The sequence below is a fragment of the Haliotis rubra genome, unplaced genomic scaffold, assembly GCF_003918875.1.
Source record: "Haliotis rubra isolate DU_JTF1 unplaced genomic scaffold, ASM391887v1 Scf1735, whole genome shotgun sequence".
Classification (NCBI taxonomy): domain Eukaryota; kingdom Metazoa; phylum Mollusca; class Gastropoda; order Lepetellida; family Haliotidae; genus Haliotis; species Haliotis rubra.
The window spans coordinates 4862-18009 of NW_025765709.1; the positions used below are offsets into that span (position 1 = coordinate 4862).

The following is a 13148-nucleotide window of genomic DNA, read 5'->3' on the forward strand; positions in this document are numbered from 1 at the left end:
CAATATCAAGGCATCAACATCAAAATTAGAATTCATAAACAATAATATTGTCAACGGCGGAATCGCGAAAAAGATATTCAGTGCACACGCTCCTTCACGGTCATAACGCGGAAGAATAGTTTTGCACATATCCCCGCAATAATTTAAATTTCATTAATCTACTTTGATGTAATCTCTTCCGGTCATATTGCACGGCTGAACAGGAAGTGACAGTGAAATGTGTTCTAAAATCGAGCTTCACCATTAACATTGGCGTAAAGACGCACTTATAACAAGTTTTAGGCACGCTTGTCGCATCGTGATCACTCACGGAGAAATTCAATGAAATGAGACGATTTTGACATTGTACTTTCAAATTTTATTTTATGGAGTAAATATGAAAAAGAAAGAGAATTAAAAATCTTCCAGCACTAATTGGTTACGCTTGTTATTGACAGAAGGTAAGTTTTACGCAGAACTGTCTATGTTTCTAAAACGGATCGTGTTAGGCACAGAATATTGTTTCGCTTCTGTCGTGCATTGTTTATGTTGTTGCTGTATTTTTGAAAAATCAAAACTAAACGCGAAACCAGGCACAAAACTAGTAAGACCACGAGACGGGTTTACAGTTTAATGGACAACTTTAGCAAAGGGCGGGCAAAATTATTTTATTTTCAAATGCACGGAGGGTTAATTTTGTTTTGATTTTCAAGTGTATAAGACGCCCTTTGTTCCTTATTTGTGTGTGTGTTTCTGTAGCAACAATGAGAAAGTTAAATTACGTGAACTGTTCCCGCTGATAATTGTTTTTATGACATTGTGTTCTTGTATTTTCATTAAAACACACTTCATTTTTACTTGTCTCTCACCGAAAGTGAAGTGTTCAATTTTAGTTGTTTAATGCACACAGACGTAAAAACATCTGAGATGTTTTACACACGTCCTTTGTAATGCTATTAGTATAATGCCTGTGTAACACTTCATTGAATGCTCCCGCTATTTTGTTATTCATAAATGAAACACAATGTCATGAAACAGTCAGGATTTCAATTTTAATTTTTTTATTTATCACAGTTTGAAATGTAAAATTGGTCTGTCATGACAATGGTCTACCATAGATTTGTATGTGATGACCATGGTCAACCATTACTTTGTATGAGAACAACACCATGGTCTACCATAGTTTTGTTTAAGATGACCATGGTCTACCCTGGTTTCTGGTGACCATGGTCTAGAATGACCATGGTCTGCTGTGGTATACCATGGTATACCATGGGAGAATGTTGGTGACCATGGTCTACCATGGTTTCTGGTGACCATGGTCTATAATGACCATGGTCTGCTGTGGTATACCATGGTGACCATGGTCTACCATGGTCTACCATGGGGAGAAATGTTAGTGACCACGGTTTAGCATGGTAAACCATGGTAATACCATGGTTTACCGTGGTAAGCCATGGTTGACCATGGTCAACCATGGTGCCTTTTCAGCTGGGGTGTGTGTTTGTGTTGTAGCTATGAAGCATGGCAGGTGCCCCATATCTCTATGGTGATATTTGTGTTGTAGCTATGAAACATGGCAGGTGCCACATATCTATATGTGTGTGTTTGTGTTGTAGCTATGAAGCATGACATGTGTCCCATATCTCTATGGTGATACTTGTGTTGTTGCTATGAAACATGACATGTGTCCCATATCTCTATGGTGATATTGTGTTGTAGCTTTGAAACATGGCACATGCCCCATATCTCTATGGTGATATTGTTGTGTAGCTATGAAACAAGGCATGTGCCCCATATCTCTATGGTGATATTTGTGTTGTAGCTATGAAACATGGCACATGCCCCATATCTCTATGGTGATATTTGTGTTGTTGCTATGAAACATGATATGTGTCCCCGTATCTCTATGGTGATATTTGTGTTGTTGCTATGAAACATGGCAGGTGCCACATATCTATATGTGTGTGTTTGTGTTGTAGCTATGAAGCATGGCAGGTGCCACATATCTATATGTGTGTGTTTGTGTTGTAGCTATGAAGCATGGCAGGTGCCCCATATCTCTATGGTGATATTTGTGTTGTAGCTATGAAACATGGCAGGTGCCACATATCTATATGTGTGTTTGTGTTGTAGCTATGAAGCATGGCATGATGTGTGTATTTGTAGTTGTAGCATGGCAGGTGCCCCATATCTCTATGGTGATATTTGTGTTGTAGCTATGAAACATGGCAGGTGCCCCATATCTATATGTGTGTGTTTGTGTTGTAGCTATGAAGCATGACATGTGTCCCATATCTCTATGGTGATACTTGTGTTGTAGCTATGAAACATGGCATGTGCCCCATATCTCTATGGTGATATTTGTGTTGTAGCTATGAAGCATGGCACATGCCTCATATCTCTATGGTGATATTTGTGTTGTTGCTATGAAACATGACATGTGTCCCATATCTCTATGGTGATATTTGTGTTGTTGCTATGAAACATGGCAGGTGCCCCATATCTCTATGGTGATATTTGTGTTGTAGCTATGAAGCATGGCACATGTCTCATATCTCTATGGTGATATTTGTGTTGTTGCTATGAAACATGGCAGGTGCCACATATCTATATGTGTGTGTTTGTGTTGTAGCTATGAAGCATGGCAGGTGCCACATATCTATATGTGTGTGTTTGTGTTGTAGCTATGAAGCATGGCAGGTGCCCCATATCTATATGTGTGTGTTTGTGTTGTAACTATGAAACATGGCTCATGCCCCATATCTCTATGGTGATATTTGTGTTGTAGCTCCCATGAAGCATGGCAGGTGCCACATATCTATATGTGTGTGTTTGTGTTGTAGCTAGGAAGCATGGCAGGTGCCCCATATCTCTATGGTGATATTTGTGTTGTAGCTATGAAGCATGGCAGGTGCCCCATATCTCTATGGTGATATTTGTGTTGTAGCTATGAAGCATGGCAGGTGCCCCATATCTCTATGGTGATATTTGTGTTGTAGCTATGAAGCATGGCAGGTGCCACATATCTATATGTGTGTGTTTGTGTTGTAGCTATGAAGCATGGCTCATGCCCCATATCTCTATGGTGATATTTGTGTTGTAGCTATGAAGCATGGCTCATGCCCGATGGATACTATTCCCACGTTGGAGTCTCTGCAACAGATGTTCAGCGACAACATGCAGAGCTGTGACGCTACATGCCATGACGATGCTGACTGTGAAGACAACAAGAAATGTTGTGGTGGTTGTGGCAATAAGTGTGTCACACCCTACAGTGAGTATCATCTTTCATATCTATACTGATGTACAAAAGAAAGTACACACCTGGTGTTTTTGAGACTATTTAAAACACGTAAATATTCTGCTAGCAATGTTCCAATTGGGCACAATATCTATGGTGTTATTGCAACACGTACACAATGGTTGTGACTTGTGAGTGGCAATCAAAACACTTTTCTAAATATTACGCTATTTTTATAAAAACATTTGACCAAAGCATCAGGTGTGTACTTTCTTTTGTACGTCAGTTTATATTTTGTGGAAAACACACCAGAAGAATCTAGTGACTTAGACCTAGTTGGATCAGTGCAGAACATTTGCATTACAGAAGTATTTTCCATGTTTTGTTATATACTAAATATGAAGCATGGTTCCAAGCTGCTAGTGAATTGGTCGAGTGAAATTTGAGAACTACAACAAGATAATATGAAACACTTAGCCTTTGGCGAGTGAGGTAAAAATTAAATTAAAGTGGTCATTCCAGTTTTCATCATGAATAAATGCGACTTTGATTTATTTGAGAATTTATTGATAATGATTGCTAGGTTTAGCGACAAGTGACTTACCGATCGGCTGGAGTCTAAGAGACTATTTACAGAATGTTTATAAATAGTGATTTTTAATAGTGGAACTTAGTAAATTTGACAATGTGTACAGTAACTGAAAATCTATATGGCAACTAACATTAAATATTGTCTAGTAAATTTCATTTTTAACTTTGTTGATAACAATAAGCCAAAATATGAACTTGGAGCCCTGTCTTCCAGGTAGTTGTGTCATCTTCACATGTGTGGTGCAACCAACTCAGTCTCTCATGGTTGTTTTCCTGCAGTTACCTGGTGTAAAAGTATTATTCAGTCTGTGAATCAGCTTTGGCGTTTCAAGATGATGAAACAATTGGTATAGTCATAGAACTAATGAATATTGTCCATCAGTAACCCATGCTTGTTGTCAGATGCAACTAACGGGATTGGGTGGTCAGGCCCGCTGACTTGGTTGACACGTCATCGGTTCCCAATTGCACAGATTGATGCTCATGCTGTTGATCACAGGATTGTCTGGTCCAGACTCAATTATTTACAGACCACCACCATATAGCTGGAATATTGCTGAGTGTGGTGTAAAACTCCACTCACTCACTCACTCACTCGTAAACTCAAGGATGGAAGTTGCAATCACCTTATCGCTATGATAGAGTTATGCAAACCAGGCCCAGATCCCAGCATGAGTAGAGAAATAATGGCTTCCTGTGTTTCAGTGCCCGAGAATTGCCAGAAGAAGAAGGAAGTGCTGATGGCTCACTGGAACCTGTACCAGAACTTGTCCAACTTCCTCCAGGACGGGAACATGACCAGTATGGCCAACCAGTCGTACCCAGCAATGATGCACAGCGCCATGACGTGGGTCAGGAACACAACACACATGTGGAGGCCTTCATGCAATGCCAGTGGTGACTACGAGCGTGTGCAGTGCGAGTATAATCTGAGGACTGGGCAGAAGGATCACTGTTTCTGTTCTAACAGAGAAGGTCAACGCATCAACGGCACCGACACCAGACCGCCGTCAATGCCAATGTGCACGAGTGAGAAATTTCACCATTTCTTATTACGACAATTAGAAAATTGAAAATCAAAATTTTGTTTTGTGGAAATGCCTCAAAATATAATGTTTTAAATGAAATGTCTACTTGTGTTAGAATGTTCATCAACATCTACAATAACTAGGGGTTATATGAATGCCACCGATATGCTTTGTTGCACATTCATTCCCAAGTTGAGCTTAGGGGCCATTCTTGATTTAAGGGGGCTGGGGGTTAATGTTGATTTAGTGTGTGTGTGTTCGTTGTTATTTTGTGTTGTTGTTGTTATACTAGGGGGTCGGACATGACATTGGTTGTGACACCAACCAACAACAAAGCAGTGTGACATAACTAACAACTGCATTCTTAAATTGAGTAAGGTTTCAAATTATTACCAGGGAGACTCTATAAGGGGGAGTGGTCACTCTTCGGAAAGCTCCTAAGCTATGCCTCGGCTCGTCACGTGACCAGTGCAGCCAATATGGCGGCAGCGTAGTTTTTAAGATTGAGCCCGGTTTATTTTCAACAGCTGATTACATACGCTGAGTGTTGTGACAACTGAAAGCCTACACGTAGAAGATAAGTTACCTATTCTGTCACTTCATTTTAAGTCAAATACTTGTTATTAGTGTCAGTATAAGTACAGTAGCTTTGTAGTAAAGTTTCAAGTGGGCATGTTGTAGCTCACTGGCTTCAATTCTCAGTACACAGCGAAGAAAGACTAAATTATATCGCTAAAAACTTCTTTCACATATTCGTTTAATTTTTAGAAGGGAAATATACCTTTAGTTGAAAGGTGTTTGCAAGTAATAGTGATATTTTTATAATTTAAATTTTTTTGTTAGGGTGTATTTGAGGTGTGTGAAAAATATGACATATCGCCGATCTGCCATTGAAATACTACAGGGCGTTGTTTGAGTGTTTCTAGTTAGTGTTCAAAAACATCTTTCACATACACCTTCAATTTTTATGAGGGGAATATACCATCAGGTGAAAGGTGTTTGCAAGTAACAGTGATAGTTTTATAATTTTTTAAAAATTGTTAGTGTGTATTTGAGGTGTGTGAAAAATATGACATATCGCCGATCTGCCATTGAAATACTACAGGGCGTTGTTTGAGTGTTTCTAGTTAGTGTTCAAAAACATCTTTCACATACACCTTCAATTTTTATGAGGGGAATATACCATCAGGTGAAAGGTGTTTGCAAGTAATAGTAATAGTTTTATAATTTTTTAAAAATTGTTAGTGTGTATTTGAGGTGTGTGAAAAATATGACATATCGCCGATCTGCCATTGAAATACTACAGGGCGTTGTTTGAGTGTTTCTAGTTATTGTTCTAAAACATCTTTCACATACACCTTTAATTTTTATGAGGGGAATATACCATCAGGTGAAAGTTTTTTGCAAGTAATAGTGATAGTTTTATTTATTTATTTTTTGTTAATGTGTATTTGAGGTGTGTGAAAAATATGACATATCGCCGATCTGTTCTGATACGCCATTGGTGCTTGTGATGCTTGAGTGTTATAGTTCTAAAACTTCTTTCTTTCTTGTTGATCTTAGTACATGTATTTGACAAAACTGGAAAGGTGTTTGCAAGGCTTTGTGATAGTTCTAAACTTTCTGTTCTTGAGGGGTCTGTAACAGTGTCAGTTAACATTCTGTCAATGCCCATGTCATTCCACACATGCAATAAGATATCTGAATTAGTTACTAATGTAAAAAAATGTCTCAAAGTAGATTTTTTTATAAAAAGGACAGCTGATGTTAACATGTGTTCTACCGATAGTTTTGCGTTCTTTAACATGTTTGGGGAGGGATGGCCGTGGTGTATCATTTATTCTTTCATTCATTCATATATGTTCTTTATCTTTTGTTCTTTTTCTTAATTTCTTTCATTCATTCACATAAAATTCTTGCTCTTAATTCATTCATTCATTCATTGTAAAATTCCGACCTATACAATACACTGGCTGAAGTACTGTTAAACGCAGCCGAAGTTGCGCTGGGACCGAACCAAGTCACTGTGTGCGTTGGAGCATGATGAGGCACACGTTAATTAGTACAAATGGTAAAGAAAGCAAGCGAGTGACCTATCCCTGTTGTAGAGTATCCCTGTTATTACCAATCACTACAAGGTATTACAGTGGCAGTACAAGATCAGAGGCAATATAATCAAAACATATTGATTGTAGCAACAACACACAGAGGTAGTAATATCCACAATGGTCAAGTTTCAAAAATAGTATCCAAGGCCAGAATGATCACCACACAATTGATGGTTTTCTTTTACATTGACATGTAATGTGAAATGAGTAAGCTTCCCTTTTACTTTTTATACCTAAAAATTAAACTCAAAGAGAAACTCTCTTGCTCAGAATAACATGCAAAGTCCCACACGGTTGTAGTACCGTGTAGTACTTTCCAGAATTCTGTCTAAATATAGCACAATCCTAAATATAGAGCACGCCACTTCCCCCTACTAAAAGTGAACAGGTATAATGTATTACACATGGCACATTGTTACACTATGAATAACACTGTCACCGATTATTAATGTTCACAATTCTGACAGATTCCTTGTCTCTGTATGGATGAAACTTTGCCAGTAGGACATTATAAGAGTGCTCTCTCTTTGTAATAGTAAGATATCCTATTGTGAGGTAGTATAATGCATGCTGCCTACTACTTTACAGCTAAGCCTGGATACTGCCCTACCGGAGTCCCTATGACAACTGAGTGTGGAGTGAAGTGCACTGGAGACTACGACTGTGACGGCCATGACAAGTGTTGTGTTTCTGGCTGTAGTGCCCGCTGCCTCAGGCCCGTCAACGACACAACATCGCCACACCAGGGTGAGGACACATGTTCTACTTCGCTTGAGTAACTTAGTAATAATTTCCTACAACTTATTTCTCTCTGGACCTGGTTGTGCAGCTCTGGGGTGCACTTTGGTTGTGACCAACGAGCATCATATTATTTATGGAGCTCTATGACAGTATATGGTCTAAAAAAAATCAAATATTTAATTACGTTTTTCTTTTCCAATTTCTAATAAAAAGAGACACTGAATTGAGCGAATGTTCCAATAAACAGCAAATCCATAGTGTGTAGTTCAAACCATGACATTTACCATCTTCTGTCTATTGTGAATTTACTTGTTTGCCTCTTTATTAGAAACACTAGTTGTATCACAACTGTTTTTGAGTATACAACTGCTATTGCATATTGCCTAGAAATATCAACCTTGAGAAATGTAAATTTCTTTTCCCCACAGTTGCCAATGTGTCTGCCCTGCTCAGAAGTGTCTGTGTCAGGTTCATGGACCTCAATTTCTGCCAGAGTGGCAGCCAGTGTGTGGGCAACTGGGAACAGGGAGATCTCTGTGCCTGCCCAGAAGGATACAAAGGTCCTTTCTGTGATAGGATGATACCCACAGGAGGTGAGAGTCCATTTTAGTTGTGCCTTGTCTACATCCCTTGTGTTCCCACCAAATCAGTTTTACATTCTGTGTCTTCATTTCCAAGTCTTGTCTACATCCCTTGTCTTCCCTCAACAGAGCCCAGAGATATGCTTCTTCTCACATATTCTGTTGTCAGATGTATTCTCTGGCACTTGGTTCAAACCGCCATGGAAGGACTTCCCTTAACTGGGAAAGTGATGGCATTCATACATCATTGCATTATTTACAAACCACATCAACAGGCCTAATGCCAACTTTAGTTCCCTCTACACCTACACACCTGCACACCTGCACACCTGCACACCTACACACCTACACACCTCTGATAATGCAAATGCTGTTTTTTGACCCCTGAAATGCTGCTTTTTGACCCCTGAAATGCTGATTTTTGTCCTTGAATCTGCCACCCATAAACCTAAGGTGGAACAATTTGTAATTGTACATAAGGTTTGGTATTGATGTCTTGTTGAGTGATGTTCCTTATGTGGCTGAAATGTTTACATTTTAAACTTGTGTGTCTGTTGAATGTCTTCTTTCTTCCCCTAACAGAGTCTGCACCAAGTGTTTGTCAGAAGAGACACAGTCTGTTCGGCATGATCATGGACCCAGAGTATGCTCACCTCAAGAGGATGTTTATGACATATGCCAACATGTCCTCTCTTGCCATCATGAAGGCTAACTGTTCCGGCAAGGAATTTAGCCCTGTCCAGTGTGATCACGACATTTCTAATGGCAGCCGGAAGTGGTGCTACTGCGTGAACCAATCAGGTCGCCCAATTCCTGGTTCTGGAGTCCCCAGTCCTCGTTGGCCACGTTGCGGAGGTAATTTAGATAACTATAGATTCGCATAAAACAAAACAATTTCAGGAAATTTATGCTTCTACCAGAGCTGCTTTGTCTAGTGAGAGTAGGATAGTTTGGAAGATAACATGTTCCCTTGTATTTGTGGTTACTTGTTTATGTGGTTGTAGTTATAGCATGTCCACTCGGACATTCCCAGTCTTGTGATAAGCATTAGTGCTGTAACGATGCATCAAACTATTGATGGGCTGCATTTGTCAAGTCTCCCATAGCAATTAATCAATGGTAGAGCATCCGCCCGGAGAGCGGAAGGTCACGGGTTCGATCCCCGACCGTGTCATACCAAAGACGTTAAAATATGGTACTTGTTGGTCCCTGCCTGGCGTTCGGCATTAATGGATACAACAAGGACTGTTTGGCTCGGAGTCAGTATAATGTGTCTGAGTGGGGTATTCATGCTTCACTGCCGCGTGGTATCTCAGTGGGCTAGCACTATAAAACCAGCCTAAGTCTGCGCTTAGTACAAGCAGCCGCTCATACACATACACACATATGCACTTCGCCATATATGCACGTCGAAATATTCTCAAGCACGACGTTAACCCAATTTCACCTCATCTCACCTCCAGTCACATACACAAACCTCTGTTGCAGACATGCACTGTGATGCCGGCCACCGACTGTATAACTCTACCAGCCCCGGACATGCCAGGAAGTGCGACCCCCGGTCAAAGCCATGCCCACCTGGGTATGGGTGTAAACAGGTTGCCTATGGCCAGCATGTGTGCTGCATTGACCAGTATGGTATGTAATTGTTAACTTTCCATACTTTATTGTTTAAAGGTCTACTGACCAATTAGATTAGTGTCCATGTGTGGTATTATGGTATATATACACAGGAAGGTGTCTCAACACTTCGTTTGATTCTCCATCACTGGGGGCTGTGGGGTAGTCTAGTGGTTAAAGTGTTTGCTCGCTACACTGAAGACCCGGGTTCGATTCCCCATGTGGGCACAATGTGTCAAGCCCATTTCTAGTGTCCCCCGCCATGATATTGCTGGAATATTGCTAAAAGCGGCGTGAAACCAAACTCACCCGCTCACTCTCTGTGACTGAGTGAATGAGTATAGTTTTAAATGCTTCTTTTAGCAATATTCCAGCAATATCATGGTGAAGACACCAGAAAAGTGCACTTATAATGCAAAGGATCTTCCACCAGATGTCTTGAGCTTAATGTTGGGGACCTTAAGTAGCATTAGATTTCTGGAACAGAGAGTTCTTGTAGGGACCTAGCCTTCGACTGGTCGCACAGATAACCTGGAGCTGTATCATTGATAGTAATTTGTAACTACATCCCTTGATGTTTCTTCATTTGTCACCATCACACCAATGTCTGAGGACTGCATTAGCTTTCCCACACATGACATGCTGTGATATACTGGAAACTTGAATATTGTGTTGAGCCCCTCTCACTCACTCACTCATATGATATAAAAGCAGCATTACCAATAACTCTCACTCAATGAGTTAAAAGATCCCTAACACCCAACCTATAACTCACTCCTAAATGGGTTAAAATTTGCCTTACACACATTAGTGTCTTATCATGTGTTGGTCTCCTACAGGTCACGGTGACCTGCAAGTTGAACAACACTTCAAGGTTGGACACAACCTGTATTAGTCTCTTATCATATGTTGGTCTCCTACAGGTCACGGTGACCTGCAAGTTGAACAACACTTCAAGGTTGGACACAACCTGTATTAGTGTCTTATCATATGTTGGTCTCCTACAGGTCACGGTGACCTGCAAGTTGAACAACACTTCAAGGTTGGACACAACCTGTATTAGTGTCTTATCATATGTTGGTCTCCTACAGGTCACGGTGACCTGCAAGTTGAACAACACTTCAAGGTTGGACACAACCTGTATTAGTGTCTTATCATATGTTGGTCTCCTACAGGTCACGGTGACCTGCAAGTTGAACAACACTTCAAGGTTGGACACAACCTGTATTAGTGTCTTATCATATGTTGGTCTCCTACAGGTTACGGTGACCTGCAAGTTGAACAACACTTCAAGGTTGGACACAACCTGTATTAGTGTCTTATGTGTTGGTCTTGTTTGCTGCAGGTCACAGTGACATCTGCCGGCTGACCCCCAACCCTGGACAGTGGTGTGACAACAAGGAAAATAGATGGTCCAATTATTACTACTTCAACTCCACGCTGAGGAAGTGCATACTATTCCTGTACAGAGGTTGTCATGGAAACCAGAACATGTTCGAGACAGAAGCTGCATGCAACCAGAGATGTGCTAGGAAAGGTTGGTCCAATATTGCCTATATTCAATAGTAACTTTGCAAATGTATAGAGATTTTCATATTTATTATCTAACTTGCAGAATTTATTGTTTAGCAGTAAGAGTTTGCTATATTGGAATCAATAAGACATACCTCCCATAGGCAGATCCAGATGGGGGTTGCAGAGGCGTGCACCCCTTCGTTTGTCCTGAAAGTTTATTAAATGGCCATTGAAACTCACGTTAAAAGGGTGAAAATAAACTGTGCACCCCCCTATCTCTAAAAGCTATATCCGCCCCTGCCTCCTATGATTTATTTTGAAAAGAAATTACAAGTTCTTAAACCTTCTGGTTCAAATGCTTCTCCTAAGGACAGAAATTACTATTTGCATTAGTAAACATGATCAAGTGCTTACATTTGAGACATAGCATGTATGAGTGTTATGTTGTTTTCAGAGAAGCCAGGCATGTGTCCCAGGATGATGGAAGTGAATGTGAACCAGCGTTACTGTAAGGACTACTGCATGGACGATAGAAACTGTACCGAGGACAGGAAGTGCTGTCAGACTCACTGTGGACGAAGATGCTCAGTGCCTATAGGTAAAATAAAGTTCAGATGCTCCACTCTGCCTGTAGGTAACACATAGTTCAGTTGGTCCACTCTACCTACACGCAAGACATAGCTTAGTTGGTCCACTCTGCCTACAGGTAACACATATTTCAGTTGGTCCACTCTGCCTACAGGTAACACATAGCTCAGTTGGTCCACTCTGCCTACAAGTAGCACATAGTTCAGTTGGTCCACTCTTCCTACAGGTAACACATAGTTCAGTTGGTCCACTCTGCCTACAGGTAACACATAGTTCAGTTGGTCAACTCTGCCTACAGGTAACACATAGTCCAGTTGGTCCACTCTGCCTACACATAACACATAGTACAGTTGGTCCACTCTGCCTACAGGTAACACATAGTCCAGTTGGTCCACTCTGCCTACAGGTAACACATAGTTCAGTTGGTCCACTCTGCCTACAAGTAGCACATAGTTCAGTTGGTCCACTCTGCCTACACGTAACACATAGTCCAGTTGGTCTACTCTGCCTACAGGTAACACATAGTCCAGTTGGTCCACTCTGCCTACATGTAACACATAGTTCAGTTGGTCCACTCTGCCTACAGGTAACACATAGTTCAGTTGGTCCACTCTGCCTACAAGTAGCACATAGTTCAGTTGGTCCACTCTGCCTACACGTAACACATAGTTCAGTTGGTCCACTCTGCCTACAGGTAACACATAGCTCAGTTGGTCCACTCTGCCTACACGTAACACATAGTTCAGTTGGTCCACTCTGCCTACAGGTAACACATAGTCCAGTTGGTCCACTCTGCCTACACATAACACATAGTTCAGTTGGTGCACTCTGCCTGTAGGTAACACATAGCTCAAATGGTCCACTCTGCCTACAGGTAACACATAGCTCAGTTGGTCCACTCTGCCTGTAGGTAACACATAGCTCAGTTAGTCCACTCTGCCTGTAGGTAACACATAGTTCAGTTGGTCCACTCTGCCTACAGGTAGCACATAGCTCAGTTGGTCCACTCTGCCTACAGGTAACACATAGTTCAGTTGGTCCACCCTCGCTGTTGGTAACACATAGTTCAGTTGGTCCACTCTCACTGTAGGTAACACATAGCTCAGTTGGTCCAGTCTGCCTGTAGGTAACACATAGTTCAGTTGGTCCACTC

The 13148-nt window shown here is 41.0% G+C and overlaps 1 protein-coding gene across 1 annotated transcript in view; it reads left to right on the forward strand.

Annotated features, from left to right (window-relative positions):
- Window positions 1–3085: 3085 nt before the first annotated feature.
- The window catches only part of LOC124272841, a gene marked incomplete at its 5' end in the record, with an annotated part of 39939 nt that continues 29876 nt past the window's right edge, over window positions 3086–13148 (forward strand). Inside the window, 8 exons of the mRNA XM_046708063.1 lie at window positions 3086–3256; window positions 4520–4843; window positions 7539–7697; window positions 8120–8284; window positions 8855–9127; window positions 9761–9910; window positions 11238–11429; window positions 11862–12005. Of these exons, the coding sequence (XP_046564019.1) occupies window positions 3086–3256; window positions 4520–4843; window positions 7539–7697; window positions 8120–8284; window positions 8855–9127; window positions 9761–9910; window positions 11238–11429; window positions 11862–12005 (1578 nt within the window). The remainder of the gene's footprint in view (window positions 3257–4519; window positions 4844–7538; window positions 7698–8119; window positions 8285–8854; window positions 9128–9760; window positions 9911–11237; window positions 11430–11861; window positions 12006–13148) is intronic.